Source organism: Schistocerca americana, chromosome 2 (genome assembly GCF_021461395.2).
Source record: "Schistocerca americana isolate TAMUIC-IGC-003095 chromosome 2, iqSchAmer2.1, whole genome shotgun sequence".
Lineage (NCBI taxonomy): Eukaryota > Metazoa > Arthropoda > Insecta > Orthoptera > Acrididae > Schistocerca > Schistocerca americana.
In genome coordinates this window covers 653,021,729-653,047,407 of record NC_060120.1, presented here as the reverse complement: position 1 = coordinate 653,047,407, position 25,679 = coordinate 653,021,729, and the positions used below count along the sequence as shown (strand labels likewise).

The following is a 25,679-nucleotide window of genomic DNA, read 5'->3' as shown; positions in this document are numbered from 1 at the left end:
TAAAAGCTTTCTTGGTAGTCTTTGCTATGTTTGTGGTGAGTTTGTGATTGAGGAACATCAGAGGAATAGTACAGAGTTCAAATAAGTCGTGGAAACTGCATAGGGCATGTTTTGTATATGTTGTGAATCTTGAAAAATGTCAAAAAAAAGAGAAAACAGTTCTTCAAACTTGCCATTCCAGAGATACCACTCTAGTGACATTTTAAATTTGTAATGCTCATGTCTGGTTTCAATTCAAAAACTAAAAGCAGTAATAATATACCCTAAACTTCTGATTGTCATTGTTTATTTATTCATCCATCTTTGAGCATTTGCATGCAATCACTGTCATTATGAGTAATGTAAAAGAGATTATATAAAGTATGCTGGACATGTTAAGAAACTTACTTACATACACTATGATACTGCACACGGTTGAAGTCCAAACAATAATAGAACATACATGACACAACAACATATTTCTAGACATTCAGTTAGTAGGCAATGACCTAGATCTTTCCACTTCTAAATCACAAGAAGCTTTTGATGATGATCATAGACATTCGTAGTGGTATCCAGTCTGATGTAAATGAATAACCTCATAACAATTTTCATTGTACCTTGGACTACACAGAACCAATGAGCTGTTTACAAAAACTGAGCTAAATGATTTGGTTAAGAATTTAGTCCTTGTGTAGGAAATTATGGAACCTGTTTATAGATTTTTCTAAAAGTAATGTAGATGATGATGATGATGATGATGATGACTGGATTGTGGGGCACTCAACTGCGCAGTTATCAGCGCCCGTACAAATTCCCAACCTTTTCTCTGTCCAAATCTTCCATTTGCACGAATGATGATGAAATGATGAGGACAACACAAAAAGCCAGTCATCTCGAAGCAGGTCAAAAGTAATGTAGAGACTGTTTTATTAAACAATGGTAACACCTATATGTCAATATCTGTTGGCCTTTTATTTCAAGTGGTATTTAATACAAACAGTTTGATGAAGGGTAGGTAAACAGCCTTTGATTAATTGTTAAATATGTTTACTACTGTTTGTGGCTGCCAAAACTTTTATTTACTGTAACAAAAAAAAAATTGACAGCCATAAGTGGTAATTACCATGTTTGACAATTTGATGGAAACAGAAAGCAAACACAAAATCGGTGGTGCACGCTAATCCTTGATAGCTAGCATGTCAATACAAAATGCAAGAACAATAAAACTTAAGTAAATGTAATAATAATAATAATAATAATAACATTTTTCCCAACAACTACATTAATCTATGTTATTAGTGACTGATGAGCAGATGCCAACTTCGAAATATCTGAGTCCACCACTGTCAACTAGATCCTCAGGTCACTCCTTTCATATATCAGCACTTCAATTCTCACTTTTGTCAGGAGCTGCTGCACAATGTTGAAACCCCTCTTCACTTGATTTTTTAAAACAAAAAAGTATTATTATACAACTTGTTCTTAAAGGTGTGCGTGAGCTGGATATGCTGCCACTGGATCCTTTGGAGATTACAGCACTTGAAATAGATAAGGGAGATGGTCCTGTTGGAATTGGGCTAAAGTTTAAGAACATGAAGATTTATGGCATTTCTGACTCTATAATCACCAAACACAAGTGAGTATATTTACAAACTCTGAACTTCTAAACTACTGGATAGTTTCCAAGACAGTAGTTATCACATGGAGAATTTTATTTGTAGATAGATGAGAGAAACAATATAGTTTGACGAAAAGAAGATACGATTACAAAAATTTATATCACTTTATGCAGATTGAATATAAGCTTAGTTAAGGTGTAATTTTAAATGAAATTGCATCAAATTTAATCTACACAGTGCTGTAGCACAAACTTCCATTTTCAGGTAAGAGAGTACCTTATACCGCAGATCTGTTTTCCCTTGAATTGCAGAACACATTTTGTATTCAGATTTGATTATCTTCCTTAAGTCTATTCAGCTGCTGTTGCAGAGTAAAAATGAATTTTGGGAGATTTGTTCATGGGGAATCAGTCTATTTATACACAACAGATGAGGGGCGATGAGACAAATGTGGGTTTTCCTGACTTTTAAATGCTTCATACACATTTATATTATCACTTATTTGAGAAGGTACAATGCTTTCAGAAAATATGATCTGTTACATTTCTGTATCCAGTGAGTGTATCTGGATTTGAGTACACAGGTACTACATTTTCCTATTATGCACATGTTTCACCTCCCACACATCATATTGCCAACAACTTTAGGATATTTCTTATGAGTCTTACACCTAGAATGATCCCAGCCTACACCAGTAGCTACTCCTCCTCCATTAGCTATGCCCTCCAGTGAAATCTGGTAGAGTAAACAATGTCAGTATCATGTGCATGTACACATGCAAGTCAATACAACATATCTTCCAATGCAGCTTTACATATTTGCTATGCCACCTTGCACAATGTTGTGTCATCACAGATGATCTCTCCAAGCACTTCAGAACTGTGGCTGGCTCACGGAGTTATTATTATACAGGACTGAGTTTTAGTTTAGGATGATGACTCATAATTGTATGAAAACAAGATAAAACTTGACTGACTGTCACTCAAAAAATAAAAATTAATAATGCTGGTATCTTTTTTTCACAATGCAGTGATTTCTCATTACTTTCACATCTGTAAAAAGTGTGGCAACTGGCAGCCCTCTCTTAAAAGTTAAACAAATCCAAAGGAATGCACAGACAATAGTTACTCAAAAAGTTTTGCTTGAATAACCCAAGTCTACATGCTTACTCACCAATGCTGTAGTCCTGATATAGTTTTGTGTAATTTCTTCCTGTTTTCTGTGGTTGTTGATTAGTCTCCAAATACAATCCACCTATTTGTGTGATGTGTACTTAAGGAATTTCCAAAAGTATTTTATCCTGATGTAATCTTAAAGTTGTTTGAATGAACACAAGTACACATAAAACATCAGGAAAAATACTTCAAAGTTATGTAATGGTGTAAGTATCGCAATATAATAACCAAAGTAACAGCCACAGAACTTTCAAATTGTCCCTCATAAGTTCACAACAGTCCCCTGAACCATATGGCTTTGTGAAGCACTATCAAGTAAATACTTTAGGAGTCCACACACACACACACACACACACACACACACACACACACACACACACATGTGCGGCTCACAGGCTAGGAAATTCATGAATGGGTTTTGGAGCTGCTGGGAGCAGCAAACAGAAGATGATGATGATGAGAGAGTGAATTGGGAGGGAATGATAGCATGGAGGAAGGGGAAATGGTCATGTGGAGGTTGTGGGGACAATGGGTTGTCAAAGACTGTGGCCAGGATGGTTATGGGAGTGAAGGATGTGTTGTTGCAAGGATAATTCCCATATGGGTACTTCAGAGAAATTGGTCATGAAGGGAAGCATCCAGATGTCCCAGATTGTGGAGCAGCCACTGAAATTGAGCATTTTATGCAGCTGCATGTCACGTGATGGTCAATTTTGTTCTTGTCAACAGTTTGAGAGTGGCCACTCATTCTGGAGGACAAATGGTTGGTAGTCACACCAACATAAAAAGCTGTTCAATGCTTGCAGCAGAGTGCATAACACAACTCCTTTCACAGGCGGCCCTGTCTCTGGTGGTGTGGGATAACCCTGTGACAGGAATGTGGTAGGAGGTGCTATGTGGGTGGATTGGGCAGGTCTTGCAAATTCCCTCTGGCAAGGGGTTGAGGGTGGTAGTGGCATAGGGAAGGGGTTGGATGTTGTGTAGGTTGGGTGGGCAACAAAACACCAGTTGAGGAGGGGTGGGGAGGATCTTGAATAGGATGACCTTTATTTCAGAGAATGATGATAGATAATTAAAGCCCTGACAAAGGATATGGTTCTGTTGTTCCAGTCCAAGGTGATACTGGATGAAGATGGAGGGATCTGAGGGGGAGATAGTGGGGGCTCCTTTGTAGCTGATTCTTATGGGCAATGGGAGAACTGTGGGTGTTTAAAGACATGTCACAGAAAATCCGTTAAGGGGTAATGTTTGTCTGTGAAGGGCTTTGTGAGACCTTCAGCATACTGGCCAAGGGAGTTTTCATAAATTCAGTTATGTCATCCATGGGTGGCCTGGCTGTATGGGACCAAGTTTTTGGTGTGAAAGGGGTGACAGCTGTTGAAATGCAGATACTGTTGTTGTTAGTGTGTTTAATATGGACAGAGGTGTGGATAAACCATGAGAGAGGTGGAGGTCAATGTCCTGGAAGGTGGCACATTGAATTGAGGGGGACCATGTGATGCAGATGGGAGGGAAGGTGCTAAGGTTGTGAAGGAATAAGAACAACTGTCTTGGCCCTGAGTCCATATCATGATCATCTTTGAATCTGGACCAGACTAGCAGTTTGGTGTTTTGGGAGGCCGTGAAGGTTTCCTCTAGATGGCCCATAAACTGGTTTCTGTAGGAGGGTATCACATGGGGACCAATGGCTATGCTGCAGATTTGTATTTCTTCCCTTCCAAGGAGAAGCCATTGTGTTTCAGGATTTGTTGAGAAGTTGTATTAGGCATGAGATAATGGGTTTGGAGTCTGAAGGATGTTAGGATAGGTTGTGTTTGATAGTGACCAAGCCACGGGCATGAAGGAAATTGGTGTATAGGGAGGTGGCACGAACAGTTATGAGTAGGGATTCAGTAATTAAAAGGGTTGGGATGCTGGAGAGTCAGAGAAGGAAGTGGTTGCTCTCTTTGATGTGAAAGGCTAGGTTTAGGGCCATTGCTTGGAAGCATTGGTTGACAAGAGTGGAAATTCTTTTAGTCAGGAGCATTGTGGCCATCTACAAAAAAATGTCCAGGATTGTATGGTTTGTGGATTTTGGGGAGAATGTGGGAAGTGGGTGTGCAAGGTGTCATTGGGGTGAGGAGGGAGATAGACTTCGGGGAGAAGTTCTGGGAAGGGCTTAAGCATTTCACTGGGGATTGCATGCTATTTTGAGTTTTGCGATAGTATCACTATGGCACAGCTTGTAGGAGGAGGAGTCACAAAATTGATGGAAGTCTTCTGCCAGGTAGTCACTACAATTCATCATGACAGTGTTGTAGCCTTTATATGCAGGGATCATGATTAGGTCAGTATATATCTAGAGGTCATGTATGGTTATCCTTTCTTCAGTTGCAAGACTAGTGATCTGAGGAAGACACCTGAGGAAGGATGGTAAGACGAAGTTGGAGGTAAAGAATTCATGGTAGGTGACAAGGGTGGTTAGGTAGGAGGGGGAGGATCATGATAGGATTGTAGCACAAACTGGGAGAGGCTAGGTCAGTGTTGGGATTAGGTTGGCTTTAGTTGGAGGGACTGGTGCCAAGTAAGTGTTTCTACTGTAAGGATCAGAAGAAAGTGAGTAGACAAACTTGTATGGGGCTGAAGTTTCTGGTGGAATGGTTAACAATAGTGTTTGGGATCTGTTTAGTTTCTGGAATTTGCGGAGTGTTAGACTTGTGGAATTTGAAGGATTTGACTTGTCAAAGACCTGTCTCCTTCTCCCTATCACTACAGTGGAAACACTTCTTTGCCTCACCTCTAATGCCAACCAAATCCCAACACTGGACTTCACCTTTCCCAACTCATACCACCATCCAACCATGACCTTTTCCCCCTCCCACCTAACCACCCCCTGGTCAATGTTCAGGAATTCCTTACCTCAGCTTGGTCTCACCATCCTTCCCCAGGTCGCTTCCTAGGAACACTAATCTCTCAACTGAAAAAAAGGACAGCCATGTGGAACCTCAAAAAAGATCCCAAACTTATCATCCTCACACCAGACAAAGGCTCCACGACTTTCACGATGAATCACAGTGACTATCTGGCAGAAGGCTTCCACCAACTGTCTGACACTTCCAACTACGAGCCACGCCATAGTGCTCCCATCGCAGAAGTCCACTAAAACTTCCAATCCATACAGAAATACGATGGTTCTTTCCAAACCCCCCCCCCCCCCCCACCCTATGTCCCATGTCTATCTCTCTCCTCAACCCAACACCCCACACACTTTCCTTCTACATACTCCCCAAAAATCTACAAAACCAACAATCCTCAAAGCTCTGTTGTAGTTGACTATTGTGTTCCAACTGAAATAATTTCTGGTCTTCTTGACAAACACCTCCAACCAATTGCCCAAAACTTAACCACCCATTTGAAAGATACTAACCATTTTCTACACCGATTTTGCACCATCTCCACCACTTTGCCTCCTGGATCCCTGCTTGTCACTGTTGATGTCATCTCTCCACAGTTACTGTTACACTTGACATGTTCCACATCATAACGGCTACCGTACTATGCGATTGATCAATGGAACATGCAACCAATTAACTAACTAACTAGTATCTTCCTACACACTAACATCTCTCACGTCCATGGCCTCGCTGCTGTAGAACACTACCTTTCCCAACATCCTTCACACCACAAACCACTACCTCATTTCTCATACACATTACCAACTACATCCTGACACAAAGTACTTCCCCTTTGAAGGGAAGGTACAAAAAAATCCACAGCACAGCCATGGACATCCACAGGGCATCTTCCTATGCCATCCTGTTTATGAGTCATCAAGAGGAAACATTTCTAGCCTCCCATAACACCAAATAGCTAGTCTGGTTCAGGTTTGCTGATAATATATTCATGATGTGGACTAACAACCAAGACCTCATTCCTTCTCAACCTCAACACCTTCTCTCCATCTGCATCACCTGGTCCTCCTCAATCCAAAGTGCCATCTTCCTCGACATTATCTCCATCTCTCTGATGACTCCATTCACACCTCTGTCCATGTTAAACACACTAAGCAACAACAGTATAGTGGAACCTCACTTAACGAGCACCTCCCCGGACAAATAATTCACATGACCAGCAAAACAAGTTATTAAAAAAATTATCTAACGAGCGATGTTTCACATAATGAGTGACAATGATTGAATGTGATGTCAACAGCTATTTGCATGTGTCAGGTGAAACTTAACAATATGAACACTTTTCATTGTTGGCAGTGACGTATGAACAATGTGCTGCAGCCTGGGTTTAGTGCTCTTTCTACCACCATCTTAGTGCACCTTGTGATTACACATTTTTCTAGACCTAAGTACACACAGTGTTTTTTTTTTGTGTGCAAATTTTAATTACCTTAGTAGAAATGTCCCTGAAGATAAAACCACAAGAAGATGTCCATACGAGAAAGAAAGTGATGTTAGAAATGAAACATGAAATCATTGAAAAACGTGAATGTGATGTGAGCAAGCTTATTTAGCATGCACATACAATTGGTTACGTCAAATATTTATATCATCCTCAAGAACAAGGACAAGATTACGGAAATATATGCTTCAAAGGGAGTGACAAGAGTATCAAAACAACAGTTTCATATTCTGAACTATGTCAAATGGTTGCTCCTTATATGGATAAATGAAAAGCAATTGCTAGATGACACTATTAATGAAAACATCATTTGTGAGAAGGCACGAATGATTTTTGCCGGCCTTGTTAAGCAGACGACAGAATCATCAGTGACCGAAGAAGTGTTTAAGGGAAGCCACGGGTGGTTTAAGAAGTTTAGGAGAAGAATCGGCACCCACAGCATTGTGATGCATGGCAAGGCAGCCAGCTCCGACACAAAGACAGCAGAGAACTTCATCAGCAACTTTAAGATGCTTGTAGATTCTGAGGGTTATCTGTCGCAACAGGTTTTTAATTGTGACAAAATGGGTCTACATCACCCAGTCACAAACCAATGAAAAACAGTCTCAACTGCTATTCTGTCACAATGCAAGTGGCAATTTGAAAATCAAACAGTTGCTTGTTTACCATTCAGAAACTCCAAGAGCCTTCAAGAAGTGTAAAGTCCAGAGGAGCAGATTAAATGTGGTGTGGAGGTTCAACAACGCGGCTTGGGTGACACGTGATCTTTTTGTGATTGGATCAATGAAGTGTTTGATCCTTCGGTAAAAAAAATATTTGCTTGAGATGAATCTGCCACTCCATGTCTCGCTTGTTATGGACAAAGCTCCTGCCCATTCTCCAGACCTACAGGGTGACATTCTTGAAGAATTTTGATTCATCAAGATCCAAATTCTGCCCCCAACACCAATTCATTACTCCAGCCTATGAACAAGCAGATTATTTCTAACTTTAAGAAGCTATAAACTAAAGCAATCTTCCAGCATTGCTTTGAGTTGACTGAAACTACCAAACTCACTCCTAAAAAGTTTTGGAAATATCACTTCAACATCACTGCCTACGTAAGACAACTCTCACTTCTGCTTGGAAGAAGCTTTGGCCGGAATGCGTTGTCAAAAGTGACTTTGAGGCATTCAAGTCATTATCTGTGGAGCCTGAAGTCAACGAGATTGTGTCTTTGGCCAAGAGTATGGGATTAGAAGTGGATAACAATGATATTGATGAGCTTGTGGAAGATCACAGCCAAGCAATCACCAACAAAGAGCTTATGGAATTGCAATGTGTTTCACAGCAGGAAGTTGTGGAGAGGTGTTTGGAGGAGGCAGTAACAGCAAAAACTAAAAACTCCACTCGAACAGGCCATGAAGGCCCAATGGTACCAACTGGTTGCCATGTCAACCTCAGCCCACAGGTGTCACTGGTGATCTGACGAGACCAGTGTTACCACTATGATAAGGCCATTAGCTGCTAAGAGCAAAGCAGCAATCTTCTAGTGCAATAAGAGAAATGTTGAAAGCATGGGAATCGGTTGCATCATACATTGAAAATCATCACCCCAATAAAGCAGTGTCTAAACGCACTACAAATTTATTTGACAATAATGATGTGTAGTATTTACGCCAAGTGTTGAAGCGTCGCAGAAACAAATGACTATAGATAGCTTTCTACTAGAAAATAATAAGTTATGTATCGTGAATAATAAAGTACATAATACTATATGTATAATTTTCTTTGAATAAATGACACAAATAAGATAAAACTTGTGGTACTTTTTCTACATGGGATGCATTATCATATTTTACATTAATTTATATAGAATAAACTGTTTCACTAAACGACTGTTTTGCGAATAGTTTCACTTAACGAGTAAGATTCTGGAATGAATTATGCTCACTATGCAAGGATCCAGTGCATCTGCATTTTGACAGCTGTCGCCCCTAGTCTGGTTCAAGACATTGATGATCTCTTCACAACCTGGATTCAAGGCCAAGGCATCCTACTCTCATTCCCTCACGACCTCAACACCTCTCCCTCCACATCACAGAGTCCTTCGTAACCCTATGTGCCACCTTCCTAAACATTAATGTCCACCTCTCTGATGGCTCCATCCACACCTCTGCCCACCTTAAACACACTAACTAATATCAGTACCTGCATTTTGACAGCTATCACCCCTTTCCCACCAAAAAAATTGCTCTCATACAGCTTGGCCACCCATGGACGAGATGTCAGCAGTGATGAGACCTCCCTGCTGCACGTCTCCCGAAGGCCTTCACAGACAGGCACTACCGCCCCAAATCTAGTCTACAAACAGATTTCCCATAACATATTCCTACAAACACCCCAATCCTCCCACCACGTACAATAATCAGCCCTCCATTATTACCCAATATCACCCTGGCCTGAAAAAAAAAACTGAACCATATCCCTTACCAGAGCTTAACATCATGCCCTGAAATGAAGGACATCCTAGCCACTATCCTCCCTGCCTCTCCTAAAGTGGTGTTGTTTTTCCCACCCAACCTAAGCAATATCCTAGTCCATCCCTATGCCACTCCCACTCCAACCCCTTGCCACAGTGATCATAACCCTGTGGGAGCCCAAGGTGCAAGACCTGCCCAATGACCCAAACAGCACCTCCTACTCCAGTCCTGTCACAGGGTTATCCTACACCGCCAGAGACCAGGCCACCTGTGGAAGCAGACAGGTTATGCACTCTGCTACAAACATTGCGCAACTTTTTACGTCAGTATGATTACCACCCACCTGTCTATCTCGATAAATGTCCACTGCCAAACTGTTGCCAAGAACAAAATTGACCTCCTGGTGGTACAACAAGCAGCAAAGCAGAATATGCTCAATTTCAACATCTATTTCACCCATGGGCCACCTAGATCCACCCATTCACCACCAGCTTCATTGAACTATGTACACGGAAGTTATTCTTGCAACATATTCTTTGCTTCCGTAATTGTTCTCGCCTCTATCTCCTGTAAACTAATGCCCCACACCTACCACCCAACAGTTTCTCCTTGCTCCACCCTATCACACCCTCAAAATTCATGACCCCACACCATTTTCAGTGTTTGCTGCTCCCCACTGGCTCCAACACCTGCTTATCACATGCCTAGCTCATGAGTCACCCCTCCCCATGCACCCCTAGCTGGCAAAGTGGCTGTTTCTCTGAGCCCCAACGTACCACACCTGAGCCCTCGTACCACCCCACCCAACACAGTCCCTATCCCAACCTAGTCCAGCTGACAAACTGCATGCAGCTCACACCATGTAGGGACATAGGGGGTGTGTTTGCACTCTATCTCAATAGTAGAACTTTCCTATTACACTGAGGAATTGATGTGTTAAATAGAGACTGAAAGGTGATTTATATGGAGTTTTGTCTGCTGATTTCAAATCTGTTAACAGTTTCTTTTTCCATTGGGAATATACTTTTTAAACACATACATTACAATTAAATGAAATTATATATTTATTTAGTGCCAAAAAAGTTACATTTCCCTGTATAGTGCCTAAAGTCTATTCACCAAGAGCTGGGACGAAACATAAACAATGTCACATGAGCGACTACGCTCGTTTCCAGAGAAAGCATTCGGTGTTCACGTGATACTTAGGCGTGTGGAAAATCCTTGGTGCAAGCTTTGCAGCTAGCGGCGTTCGGCTGGCTGCCGAGCTGTCACAGCGGCCCGTGAGAAACCTGGGCAACAATGTACGAAACAAATTTAACAATAATGTAAAACTGAGTTCATTTTGTCGAAACAAATTTGTTTTCATTCAGGTTGCTAACAAAATGCTCCATTCAAACACAATTAATTGTTAATTTTAATAACAATACCAGTAATAATAATGATAAAGGACGAAACAAGATTCACTCTGTCAAACTTGAACTGTTTTCAGTGAGGGTCATAACAAACCGCTCCTCTCTCTCCTCTACAATGCAGTCTAATTTGCACATTGGAGTTTCCACTTTTTCTACAACATGGAGGACGCACTTGTTCCAATCTTCTGCAGTCACTGTTCTTACTGCTTCTTCTAGCAGTACTTTAACTTCCGGCATTTTGTATGTTTTGTTTTTCGCTGCAACATAGCCTCTGATTCTGGACCACACTAACTCGATGGTGTTTAATTCACAGTGATACGGAGGAATTCTGAGAACAGTTTTCCCTGCATTCTTCGCCATTTCATCTATTGCGTATTCGTTGTGCGCTGTTCTGTGGTTTTTAACTATCTAAAAGTTCTTTCTTCAACATACCATCTTCGAAATCAATGTTTTTAGATTTTAGCCACTCTGATATTTCGTGCTTATTGGAATTCGCATTGGGAACTTTTTCTTTTCTCTGAGACTGGTACGGCATGTTACCAAGAACAATAACTGCATTTTCCTGAAGCCGAGGAAGAACATCTTGAAACCACTTCTCGAAGGTTTCGGCGCATATCTCCTCATGATAATCTCCACTTTTCTTGGATTCGAAAGTCCACAAACATCCTTCAACGAACCCTGCTTTGCTGCCAATGTGTGCGATAATCAGACGTTTCCCTTTACCTGATGGGCCCTTCCTTCCAGTGGATAATCAGGACAGAACGCTCGTTTTGAGGAATTTATAGTGTCATCTATCCAGACGTAACTTCGGGTATGTCCTGCATTCACCCACGTCTCGTCCAAATAGTAAATGGGTCTGCCTTCATCTCTCAACTGTTAAATGGTTCGAAGATAACGCCGCTCCATAAAATGATGTCATCCCTGTCTATTAGCATGCTATCGTGCCCACGCCGAACATATTTGAAATTCATTTCTCTCAATAACTTATAAAATGTAGTTCTCCGAAAATTCCCCAGATCTGCGTCTTCGTTCATGACTGTAAGCACTTTGTCAATTGTAGGCGATTCATTACGAAAAAAAAATTCGTGTACTTTCCTTCGTATCGCATTTCTATCGAAGTCATCAACACTTTCAGAAAGTTTCTGTCGTAATTTTCCTTTCTTGGGAGACTTCAAAGAGTGTGTGGCCTTGTACTCACTTATCACACGATACACTGAAGAACGTCCAACACCTGTAGCTGCAGCTGTTTTCGAAACGTCACTCATCGAATGCTCAGGATGTAACAGTTCCGTTTTATACTGATTAAGCACCACGTGCTTCTCAGAAGAACTTAATGATTTCTTCTTTGCTCGCTTCTTTGGTGGACTCAGAACTGACACGTCAACCTCGCTCGGTGAATCCGTGGATGACATAATGAGGACAGCCATATGTGATGTTAATGAAATAAGTGAATATATAAAATAAGAAACCATGTGATGCTATTGAATGCGCACATAAACAGTGAATGCTCAGCGTGACTGCAAACACATATACTTACTCTAACAACCAGCAACTAGCCTTTCAAGCGTCTTAACAGATAAACTTAAGATATCCTGAAATCGCCGCTGTACAACACCCACTAACGAGGTCACACCTGCAACTAAGATGGCCACACTGACTGAGCGCTGCGCCTGCGAACCACACAATGCATCGCTCATAAAGGACAAACGGTTGCACCCATTGCATTCGAACAAACTACAAAATTAAATTCAAACCTTTCTGAAACTTTTCTCGCTTACACCCCCACAAAAAAATTTAAAGGGGAAAAGTTTGTCGCTTACTATATTTCCGATGATGATTTGGTAAAAGTTCTGCATCAGACGTGAGATTTTAATTTATTACTTCACTATTACTGACTCTATTGAGCAGAAAATGTGCAGACGTCATCAACATATAGTACTGAAGGCAATTATAAAATTATTTTGCTGTGCGACACACAGTTTAGGAGATATGGTGTGATAAATATAGAGTAACGCGGAAAAACAACTTTTCCTGAAAGCTTAAATATTTCTCTTTTTCACTGACAATAAATTTTAATGTAATGTAAAAAAAGGTGTCGGAAGGTAGTTCTCGGATCACTTTATCATGTTCAGGTGCCAAATTATAAAAAACATTACTTTCATTTTTTAATTTCTGACGCCCCTGCCTTGTACACCCCTCAACGGCAGCGCTGTTGTCGCGCACCTTGCCATGTTTACAGCACGTCTCTTGTTTCGGTGAATAGAGTATAGAATGTGCATTTCTGTGATTTTCTGGGGTATCTAGCTTGAGGATCATCCCTTCTGAGAGTCCAACAGTACTCAGCTAACATCCTTGGGCTCCATTTACCTTTGTAATGGATTTCCATCACAGATATTTCCTGATAGAAACATTCACCATGTTCATCACTTACACTGCCAACATTGGAGGAGAAGAAGTCTAAATGTGAGTGCAAGAAATTGAGTTTTAGAGACATTACAACAAAGTTTCCTATAATTCTCAATAAACTGACTAACAAGTTCTCCATAGTTATCAGCCTTATAGTTTCCCAGGAAGTTATTTTACAATGCTTTGGAAGGATCTCCATGCAGTCGCCACAACTTCATTCAAACTTTCTATGAATGCGTTATCATTCATTAGTTCCCTTATTTGTGGAGGAGTAAAATATACCCTCTTTGATCTTGGTGTCACTAATCCTAGGGAATTTGGTTTTGAGAAACTCAAAACTTTTGCCAGTACGATCCATTGCTTTGTCAAAATTCTTGTTTTTTCTGTCCCTGCTGTCCCACTCACAAAGGAAACAACAGAACTTTGTATATCCTAGTTGTAACCCAAGACACAGGACTATCACCTTCAGATCACCACATATATGTCATCCATCATATTATATACTGTTCAGCACAAGCTTCATGTTGTTATATGATTCCTTCACATATGCAGCATATGCAAGAAGGATCGAATGATATTAGTTGCAATTGTGCAGAAGGACTGCACTGAAACTAATCTCCGAAGAATCAACGAAAAGTTGCCTTTCATTGGGATTGTGCGGCTTCCCCAAGATGTCAAATAAAATGTCCACATCATTATAGTACATCAAGTTATCGTACTGATTGAAAATATGTTAAAACTGTTGCTCTCTTTTTTAAAAAAAAACACCCCTTTCATTTTTCATCCAGAACATTCCATCCTTTTTCCCCGCATCACCAACCAGATAATTTAGTTCAGACTGTGTAATCATATGAAGCTCAGTTGAAATGTTTGTGTTGAAAAACAACGGGTCCTGTCTTTCACAACCAGAATGTATCTCAGCCTTGGAAAATTCATCATCCTTGGTCTCATCAATATCTATCCTCCATGTTTCTGGTTTTTGAGGAATGGGCAGGCTTAACTGAGAGGATGGGCCTTTTAGCTGAAGCATGATCAGGATAGTGGACAGTGTGCCTAGTCTTCACTGTTACTCCAGAGAGCTGTGTAATGCAGAAGTCGCAGTCTGTTGTGTAGTACTGCAGTTCTCTCCAAGCCATGGGAATGCCAAATCACAAGTGAAGAGATCTGTTTTCCAGCCACCCTCTTAACTGTGTCACACATGAAGCACAATATGTATGTGGTGGCCATGATTTATCCTGATCACCTGTCTTACAGCCAAAGTAGAGTTCATATGCTATTCTTACCACTAAGGTTATATTTCTCTTTTGAGAGTTAAAAGTTATCACTCCACAGATGTAACAAAAACTGCTTGGATGGCTAACACACATACGGTGCATTGTTAGTCGGCAAACACACTATATACAATCACAAAATATTAAAAATTTGGGAAGTTGTAAACAGAGTTAATAAGATGTCAAACATAAAAGATTTTTTTTATTTCACTGATATACATCTCTTGTTAAATATTCTTCCAATAGGAAGATATTATTTCAATACAGCAGTATCTGCAAATAACAGAAATAAATGTTAGTTAGCAATAACTAATAATTTAGCTTCAAATAACAGAAACAAATGTTAGTATGCAATAATAAACAATTTAGCTTCAAATAACAGAAATAAATATTGGTATGCAATAATAAATAATTTAGCTTAAAATATTTTCACATTGTGATAGTAATTGGAGCCCAAAAGAGTGATTCTAAATTCATATTCAGAATTTGACAATATAATGTAATTTCATAGACAAGCAAGCTTTCAGAGCCAGTGGCTTCTTCTTCCAGCAGAAGAGCTGAAAGGGAAGGAAGAGGCGTGAAGGAAAAGGATTGGAGAGGTTTAGAAAAAGGGGTGCAGTTCAGAAAAGTCACACAGAAACCTGGGTCAGGGGAGACTTTTTGGAAGGGATGAGAAGTCTTTCCTTCTCATACTGTGTAGTAAGTCTCCACCGATCCATGGTTCTGGGTGATTTTTCAGAACTGTACCTCTTTCCCTAAACCTCTCCAGTCCTTTTCCTTCACCCCCATTCCTTTCCCTTCAACTCTTCTGCCAGAAGCAGGGGCCACTGGCTCCAAAAGCTTGCACAAGTTAAACCTTTTTATGTTTGTGTGTGTTCTGCTGCTGCCGTTTGGTGAGTAGGTTTTTTTACCCATCCAGTTATTGTCAAAAATTGATTATTTTCATTCACAGAATTAGCAGACCAAATACATTACAATAAATTGGAGCTGAATAGAGAAATTCTAACTTTATATTCAAAATCAGCAGACCAAAACAGACAACAGTTAGTGAAAATGTCTCGTTTAACAAAATCACTGTTTCTCGGTGTTATCAAGTAATCACTGAGTTGCAAATATCATTTACATGTATACATATGATCACTGTGTCAGGGGTTCATACTGTATCAGAACAAAAAACTCAACGATTTGACATGTACAGTTTATAATAATATGCAGTTGAAATTAATTGAAAATAATATCATAAGTAACATGGAACTTATTTGTATTTCAGCTCTGATCCATCAAGATATAATCTTGAAGGTGATACTATTACACCAAAACTCACAATAGAGGCTGACTATGAAGCTGATGGAAAAGTTCTGCTGCTCCCTGTGAAAGGCAAAGGAAAATCAAAAATTATAATGAGTGAGTTATCACAGTAAAAGCAAATAACTTTCATTAGCATGATCCTATACAGTAGTGAACTACCTTTCACTACCATATGAACACTAATACAGTATTACTGTCCACACACTGCCCATTATGTTACCTAGTTCAGAAAAATTACATTTAATTTTAGAATTCTGTACTGAAATAAAGATAGTATCAATAGTAATTTTGGTCCAATCATTTTTGTGAGTCACAATGTATAAACAGCAGATTGTACATGGACAAACATACACAAATTATTATGATTAAATACAGTTGCAGTGAAGCATGCATAGTTTTTTTTCTAATTGAAACAACATCCTTTTTTCAGAACTGAAGCACTATCATGTATCCCATTACACTACATCTACATAATTTCTAATGCTTTTACAGGCAGTTTAAAATTAGACTTCAAATGCATTTATCTTACAGTTCTAATTCATAAAAATGATACCAATTAAAATAATAAGCATATTTAATTCATGAAATGCATACTTACAATTACACTTCTATTTTTTGCTTACTGTAAATTTTAAGTCAAGTGCACCAACTTCTTTTGCAGCGGATTTGAAATCCCATCTCATCCATAAAGCTGTTCCAGCAGAGAAAGGAGGAAAAATTTACAGAAATGAAACTGAATTCATATACACTATGGAACCAGCACATATGGAGATGAATTTTGAGAACCTTCTGAATGCAGGAAAAACTATAGGTAAGAACCTGTTCTGAGTTTAGTCAATCGTGATCACAGTAATTTACATAATTACTCACCACTGATACTCAGTTCCATATTCATACCCTAATTCATACTTTTTATCTTAGTACAGAGTCAAGAACACCTTTAACATTTTGTGTCATCATAAACTACAGCATAGTGCTACTTATTATGATCAGTGTTAGCTGGGATACTCATTCACTTGTGTCGAGTCCCGAAAGTGTGAACTTCAATAATTATGAATATTATGTTGTTGTTCATGTTAAAATAACTTTGATACAAGTCATTGTTGCTATTCTCCATGTGACATTAACTCAATTTGAAGCTGCATCTAATTCTTTAACTACAGCTGAGTAATAAACTGAGTCATAACCTATCTGATCAAAATGCCTAGTAGGTTAAGGGGTTCGACAAAAATATAAAAACGCCATGAGAAATGCATGCTTGAATATATATGCAGATGCTATTCAAGTACGCAGGTCAAGTTGTTGTATTTGTAAATGAACGGCAACTGTGCAGTGTCCTCAATATGTCTAAGTGTCACCCCTAGTCAGAAAAGTGTCCTGCATTGTTGTGAATGCACTATATCAGAGCTCAGTGCATTCAAATGTGGGCAAATAGTTTATGTTCATATGGTGGATGCTTCTGTAATTAAGGTAGCCAAAGTGTTTGGTGATTCAAGAGGCACTGTATCAAAGAATTATATCACATACACAGGAGGCAGAAAAACATCACTTGCCAGGTCATAATGCTAACAAAAGTGTGTTCAATGATTGTGACAGATGGTCACTGGAGAGGATTGCGATGAAAAATGTGGGGACGATAAGTATGAAAATTGCTGCAGTACTGAATGCTGTACTTGTGAACCCTGTGAACACCAAAACACCATGAAGAGAGTTTCATAACCTGGGAATAGCAGGTTAAACTGAAATTCTAAAATCATATATCAGTGACACAAATGTCTATAATGGGAAAACATGGTGCCAAAGCCATATAATCTGGACTGTTAATCAATAGAAGAAAATACTTTGGACAGATGAGTCTTGTTTCACACCATTTCCAATTTCTGGCCCAGTTTACATTCCACAAGTGAAATGTGGCAGGTATTCAGTGATGATTTGGGCAGCCATATTGTGGTATTGGATAGGTCCCATGGTTACTCTGCTAGGTCACATTAGCTACTGCTAAGAGTTATGTGACCATTTTGGCTGATCAGTTCCATCCCACGGTACAATGTTTGTTCCACAAATGCGACGTTGTATTCCAGTATGACAGGACCCCTGCTCACACAGCTCTAATCGTCCAACACTGGTTTTGTGAACACAGGGATGAATTGTTGCATCTCCCCAGGCTAGCATGGTCACTTGGTCTCAGCTGTGGGTGTGAGGGGCTGAGAAAACTGCCCTACAAATGACAAAAGGAGCCAGAATTGAAAACAGGGCCTCCAAACACAAGCTGGAGGGTACAGAAAATTGCAATGATGATGGCTTTATACCTGAGAGTTTTAACTTCGGATGTAGGTTGGAAAGATTATATCACAAACTTTAAATAAATTTTCCCGATAATATGAAATTTTTAGCTTCAGATACAATTTTTTCTTGAACTAACATACCCATGTCAATGAAACTAGTACAGAAATTAATGACATTATTTTCATTAAAGTGTACTACAATTATGGCAATCAAATAAAAGATTCACCAATATTTAGATATTATTTCTTAAATGCCAGTTTTTTAGGTCACACTCTTTTTTGGAATTTCTTCTGTGTTAACAATATTGCCATCATGTAAGTAACACAATCTGAAGAAATATGACACTTACGCATGTTTCAAATCTGGTCTGATTTGAACAAATAGTTTTGAGAAAAGTGTGCCACCCTTAGTACAGTCAACCATAGGAAATTTGCTCACGATCAGGAACCTTTAGCCCTCAAGTGGGTACATGGCTTACTCTGTATACATGAAAAGAACTGCTGTCTTTATACTACCTGGGTAAAGATGTATGAGCAAAATCTTAGTTTAATTACACAGCGATAAAATAAACTTACATTATTTGAGCTAAATCACTTTTCAAGTAAACAGTAACAAAATAAACTTTCATTACATCACTCCATTACTATGTATACGTTACCCCACAGCAATGACCCATTCAAAGCATTAGACAGTGCAGTTGCATTAGATCTCATATTCAGTCACTAATTACCTTGTAGAGAATTGCCTCATTGTTGGATGGCAGTGTTGGCTTGGAATCTGTGTCATTTTCTTGTTTGAATCATAATTTTTTTCTCACCTAGTTCACTGTTTATTTTATATTACTGTTGTTCACTTTGACATATGACAGCACAACTTATCAATGTGTTAGCTGAAACAATAGTAAAAGATGATATCAGACAGCAACGCTGCAAGATTAGCTTACTGCTGCCTCATTTTATGCCTAAATGGTGTATGCTTCAGCAAGGGAATAGTGAAATTAAAACACTGTTCCTCCAAATCATTAACTAGGTCTACATCTAAATCTATACTCTGCAAACGACTTTGAAATGCAAGGCAAATGGTACGTCCCACTGTACCAATTATTGGGGTTTCTTCCCATTCCATTCCCATATTGAGCAAGGAAAGAATGATTGTTCAAATGCCTCTGTGTCTGTTGTAATTAATCTACCCTTGTTCTCGTGATCCCCATATGAGTCATAAGTAAGAGGCTGTAGTATATTTCTAGAATCATTTAAAGCTTGTTCTTGAAACTTAGTAAGTAGGCTTTCTCTGGATAGTTGACATCTATCTTCAAGAGTCTGCCAGTTCAGTTTCTTCATGATGTCTGTGACACTCCCCCATGGGTCAAACAAACCTGTGACCATTTGCACTGTCCTCTATTTACGTTCAATATCCCCTGTCAGTCCTATTTAGTATGGGACCCACATACTTTAACAATATTCCAGAATGGGTCACATGAGTGATCTCTAAGCAAAACTCCTTTGTAGACCAATTGCATTTTCCCAGAATTCTACCAGCAAACTGAAACCTAGTGCCTGCTTCACCCACGACTTAGCCCTAGTGATAGTTCCATTTCGTATTAGTACAAAGTGTTATACCCAGGTATTTGTAGAATAGCAATCAACATAAATACTCTGCAAACTGCTGTTAGGTGCCTTGCAGAGGATAATTAAGAAAAAGGCATTTTTCGGAATCAGTAACAATGAATTACTTAAGAAATGATGGTTTTTATTCAAGATACGTTATGGCTTTTAACCAGTAAAATTACACTCCCTTATAAGTTCATCCAGGATATTTATATTGGTAAATCGTTATGTCTGCAGAATTAATAAAACACACACACACACACACACACACACACACACACACACACACACACACACACACAACATTGGTTATTACAGAATTTTTCAAAATACACCCTCCTGCATAAATAGACCATTAGTACCTTACAAGAATATATGAAGAAACTGAATGCCTTCTCACAGCTTACTTTTTTATATAAAGTGCTATTACTATTTGAAATTCACCTCCCATACAATTCCTCAGGCTAAGTTGCATAACTGTCATAACATCTTTGCAGACAGAACACAGTTAAGTTTTGATTCATATGACAAGCAGCAAATGAGTTTATACAGGGTGGTCCATTGATCATGGCCAGGCCAAATATCTCATGAAATAAGCATCACATGAAAAAACTACAAAGAACGAAACTTGCCCAGCTTGAAGGGGGAAACCAGATGGTGCTATGGTTGGCCCGCTAGGTGGCGCTGCCGTAGGTCAAACGGATATCAACTGTGTTTTCTTAAATAGGAACCCCCATTTTTTATTACATATTCGTGTAGTACGTAAAGAAATATGAATGTTTTAGTGGGACCACTTATTTCGCTTTGTGATAGATGGTGCTGTATTAGTCACAAACATATGGCTCACAATTTTAGACCAACAGTTGGTAACAGGTAGGTTTTTTAAATTAAAATACAGAACATAGGTACATTTAAACATTTTATTTCGGTTGTTCCAATGTGATACATGTACCTTTGTGAACTTATCATTTCTGAGAATGCATGCTGTTACAGTGTGATTACCTGTAAATACCACATAAATCCAATAAATGATCAAAATGATGTCCGTCAACCTCAATGTATTTGGCAATACGTGTAACGACATTCCTCTCAACAGCGAGTAGATCGCCTTCCGTAATGTTCGCACATGCATTGACAATGCGATGGTGCATGTTGTCCGGCGTTGTCGGTGGATCACGATAGCAAATATCCTTCAACTTTCCCCACAGAAATAAATCCGGGGACGTCAGATCCCGTGAACATGCGGGCCATGGTATGGTGCTCCGATGACCAATCCATCTGTCATGAAATATGCTATTCAATAGCGCTTCAACCGCACATGAGCTATGTGCCAGACATCCATCATGTTGGAAGTATATCGCCATTCCGTCACGCAGTGAAACATCTTGTAGTAACATCAGTGGAATATTACATAGGAAATCAGCATACATTGCACCATTTAGATTGCCATCGATAAAATGGGGGCCAATTATCCTTCCTCCCATAATGCCGCACCATACATTAACCCGCCAAGGTCGCTGATGTTCCACTTGTCACAGCCATAGTGGATTTTCCGTTGCCCAATAGTGCATATTATGCCGGTTTACGTTACCGCAGTTGGTGAATGACGCTTCGTCGCTAAATAGAACCCGTGCAAAAAAAATCTGTCACCATCCCATAGTTTCTGTTGTGCCCAGTGGCAACAATGTACATGACATTCAAAGTCATCACCATGCAATTCCTGGTGCATAGAAATATGATACAGGTGCAATCGATATTGATGTAGCATTCTCAACACTGATATTTTTGAGAATCCTGATTCTCACACAATTTGTCTGCTATTAATGTGCGGATTAGCCGCGACAGCAGCTAAAACACCTGCTTGGGCGTCATCATTTGTTGCAGGTCGTGGCTGACGTTTCACATGTGGCTGTACACTTCCTGTTTCCATAAATAATGTAACTACCCTGCGAACGGTCCGGACACTTAGATGATGACAACCAGGATACCGAGCAGCATAAATAGCACATGCCCGATGGGAATTTTGATCACAATAGCCATACATCAAAAAGATATCAACTTTTTCCGCTATTGGTAAATGGTCCATTTTAACACGGGTAATGTATCACGAAGCAAATACCGTCCACACTGGCGGAATGTTACGTGATACCATGTACTTATACGTTTGTGACTATTACAGCGCCATCTATCACAAAGCGAAAAAAGTGGTCCAACTAAAACATTCATATTTCTTTATGTACTACACAAATATGTAATAAAAAAAGGGGTTTCCCATTTTAAAAAACGCAGTTGATATCCGTTTGACCTATGCAGCGCCATCTAGCGGGCCAACCATAGCGCCATCTGGTTTCCCCCTTCAATCTAGACGAGTTTCGTTCTTTGTAGTTTTTTCGTTTGATACTTATTTCGTTAGCCACCCTGTATACAAAAATAACAACACTCTTAGATGCTGGTATCTTTTTTCAATTTTGCTGCAGGAGGTCCTCTTTGATGATATATTAATGAGGAGCCAATTTCTCGTACTCATTCTTGGGTAGATTTTAACATGTACTTGTCCCATTCTTACTCACTTTCAAAATTTCATTTTTTCCACAAAAAAGAAAAAAAATAGAATTTTTTAATGATCCCCTTCTTTTATTAAAATGAAATGTAATAATCAACATCAGCAAACAATTTAGAATATTTCATTAACAAGAAAGATATGAGAAGCTGTTGATTCTATGTATTAAACATCACTAAAAATCTTATACCGGTATGTGCTATGCATTTCTCACATTTTCCTAAATTTGTTTTTATGAAGGGAACCCATTCCAATTAGATTAGACCAAGTGCATTTTTTTTTGTTCCATAGACCCACAGTGAGGATGTAGAGCATTTCGTAACACACAAAAAAGTAATTTTCATTGTTGTGTTGGAGGAGAGCCATTTGATAAATACAGTCAACGGCAAGATTAGCAGCAACTTTACTGAGAATTAGAGACAAATGCCATTAAAATGTGTAAACTCGTACAATGATAACATAAAAATATAATTCAAATCTTACTTGATCACTGCCGTACACACAATCATTCTTACATTTAAACTCTAACATAAAATAATAAAATTAAGTCTATGAAAGTAAAAATAATACATCACAAAATTGTGGCTGATATCACTTACCATACCGACTGATGAGACAGTTGACCTAAAACAAAATAGAATTCCCTCCCTCCCAATTTATGCAGGACATTAAACATCATATTTATCTATTTATGGATTTTTAGTTCTTATTAGAACTGTCTTAATAGAAAACACATGTAATTTTACTTGCATGTGCAGAGTCAATAAAATATGAATTACAGCATTATGTTTTGCTAATTGTGAACTTCGTCTCTTCTTTCACTAGCACAATGGTTTCTAGCAGACACATGGCAAAAACTGAGAGAATATTGAAACTGGTAAATACGCTTTTAGAAAAATCTTCCTTGTTTCACTTTCATTATGAACCTCAAATCTGTCTTCTACAGCATGGAAACACTTTTCGTATTAGCATGGCATGTCCCACTCCACAGTACTGTTTCATAAGACAAGAAGAGATATAGTCGTCCAAAATATACATTCCTTAGGGAACGGTGGTAATCTCTGTACTGCATACAGACTGGAGAGACAAGGCCAAATTGTTGCTTCCATATATGTCAATCATCTATTATGTTGTTGTTGTGGTCTTCAGTCCTGAGACTGGTTTGATGCAGCTCTCCATGCTACTCTATCCTGTGCAAGCTTCTTCATCTCCCTGTACCTACTGTTACCTACATTCTTCTGAATCTGTTTAGTGTATTCATCTCTTGGTCTCCCTCTATGATTTTTACCCTCCACGCTGCCCTCCAATACTAAATTGGTGATCCCTTGATGCCTCAGAGCATGTCCTACCAACCAATCCCTTCTTCTAGTCAAGTTGTGCCACAAACTTCTCCCCAATCCTATTCAGAACCTCATTAGTTATGTGATCTACCCATCTAATCTTCAGCATTCTTCTGTAGCACCACATTTCGAAAGCTTCTATTCTCTTCTTGTCCAAACTATTTATCGTCCATGTTTCACTTCCACACATGGCTACACTCCATACAAATACTTTCAGAAACGACTTCCTGACACTTAAATCTATACTCCATGTTAACAAAATTCTCTTTTTCAGAAACACTTTCCTTGCCATTGCCAGTTACATTTTATATCCTCTCTACTTCGACCATCATCAGTTATTTTGCTCCCCACATGTATGCAGCCAAAAACTTAGATTCTGAAAAAGTTTTTGGCAGAATCTCATCATTCACAATATTTTCTCTGTCTGGACCACTAAGTTCAAGGTGAATATTATTTGTTTTTCTACATTAACTTTTAAATTGTCTCTTCCAAAGTGAACTTGTCTTTTTAATAAAGTTTTGAATAATTCAAAATTCAATTCAATTCAGTTCAAAGGTTACTGCCTGCGCAACAGATACCAGATGTGTCATCAGCATACGTAGTAATCAGAAGCTTATTATCTATAAAATCTGGGAAATCATTTACATAGCATATGAACAGAAATTGGCCTAAAATGAAGCCCTGAGGAACACCGAAATGTATACACCTCATTCTTGCTCATCTTCTCTCCAGCATGTTCCTATTTTTACATACAATTTCTGTATGCTGTTGTTTGCCTTTGAAATGTGTTTCTACCAATTACAAGACTTTTCCATTGACACTTATCACTGCAATTTTTGAGAAGAGCACAACTTCATGAACTGTACTGAAAGCTTCAGAGAGGTCCCCAAATACCACCGTTGCCTGGGACTTTCATTTTATTTTTTCAAATATATAACGGACAAATTGAACTGCTGCTGATGTGGTTCTTCAACATCTTCTGAAACCATACTGGAAACATCTAACATGTCAGCACTGCTGTAATGTTCAAAGAATTCTTTTAATATTATTTTCTCCACCAGTTTGCTAAATGTTGAGGTTAGTGCAATAGTTCTGAACATGGTTTATTTTTCCTTTCTGTGTAAGGGTTTGACTACAGACAGTTTCAACTTGTCAGGGACACCTTTAAGGAAACTGCTTAAGACTATCATAAGTTTAAATTTCTTCAACAGAAATAGGGTAATTTCATCCAATCCTGCCCCCCCCCCCCCCCCTTTAAAAAAAAAAAAAAAAAAAAAAAAAAAAAGCCATCAATAAGCTACAGAATGTCTCCACTGCATACTGCAGGTGGTATATTGCAGTTCTTATTTACAGCTGTCCAACAAGACTTTGAAATATTATCTGAGGTTCCTACCTGTTGTGATTCTTTGTGCCTTTAATCTCCGGACATCTTTGTGAAACTGGTATTTGTACCACTTTTAGGGTTCTTTATCTTACTCAAAGAGTTCATCAATCTGTGCAGGCTATACATGTTTTCCATTTTTCCTTTCATATTTTTTTTATTTTAACATATAATGGTACAGGCTTTGATTTTAAATGTGGTTTTATAAAAAATATTACCATTTTAGTGGGATGTTACTATTTAAGAGTCCAAACAGTTCTAAGAATTTTTTCCATTTATTTTCGGCCCCGATGGTAGTAGCTACTGATTTCCAAGATTCCTGACTTGAAGAATGTCTTAACATGTAGTTTGCAGATAGTATTCCCTTGTGCTCATTCATTTTTCTACGTCTGAATTACGTATTTTAGCATGCACTGACTCAAATGATCTGAGAATTGATCATTTTTGTTATAACATGAGTTACTGTACTACTATGAGA

General features: G+C 38.8%; 1 protein-coding gene across 1 annotated transcript in view; it reads left to right on the top strand.

Moving 5' to 3' along the window:
• The window catches only part of LOC124591328 (protein takeout-like), a 64,750-nt gene that overhangs the window by 30,259 nt on the left and 8,812 nt on the right, over positions 1-25,679 (top strand). The window contains exons 3-5 of the mRNA XM_047131725.1: positions 1,471-1,618; positions 15,990-16,123; positions 16,689-16,838. Of these exons, the coding sequence (XP_046987681.1) occupies positions 1,471-1,618; positions 15,990-16,123; positions 16,689-16,838 (432 nt within the window). The remainder of the gene's footprint in view (positions 1-1,470; positions 1,619-15,989; positions 16,124-16,688; positions 16,839-25,679) is intronic.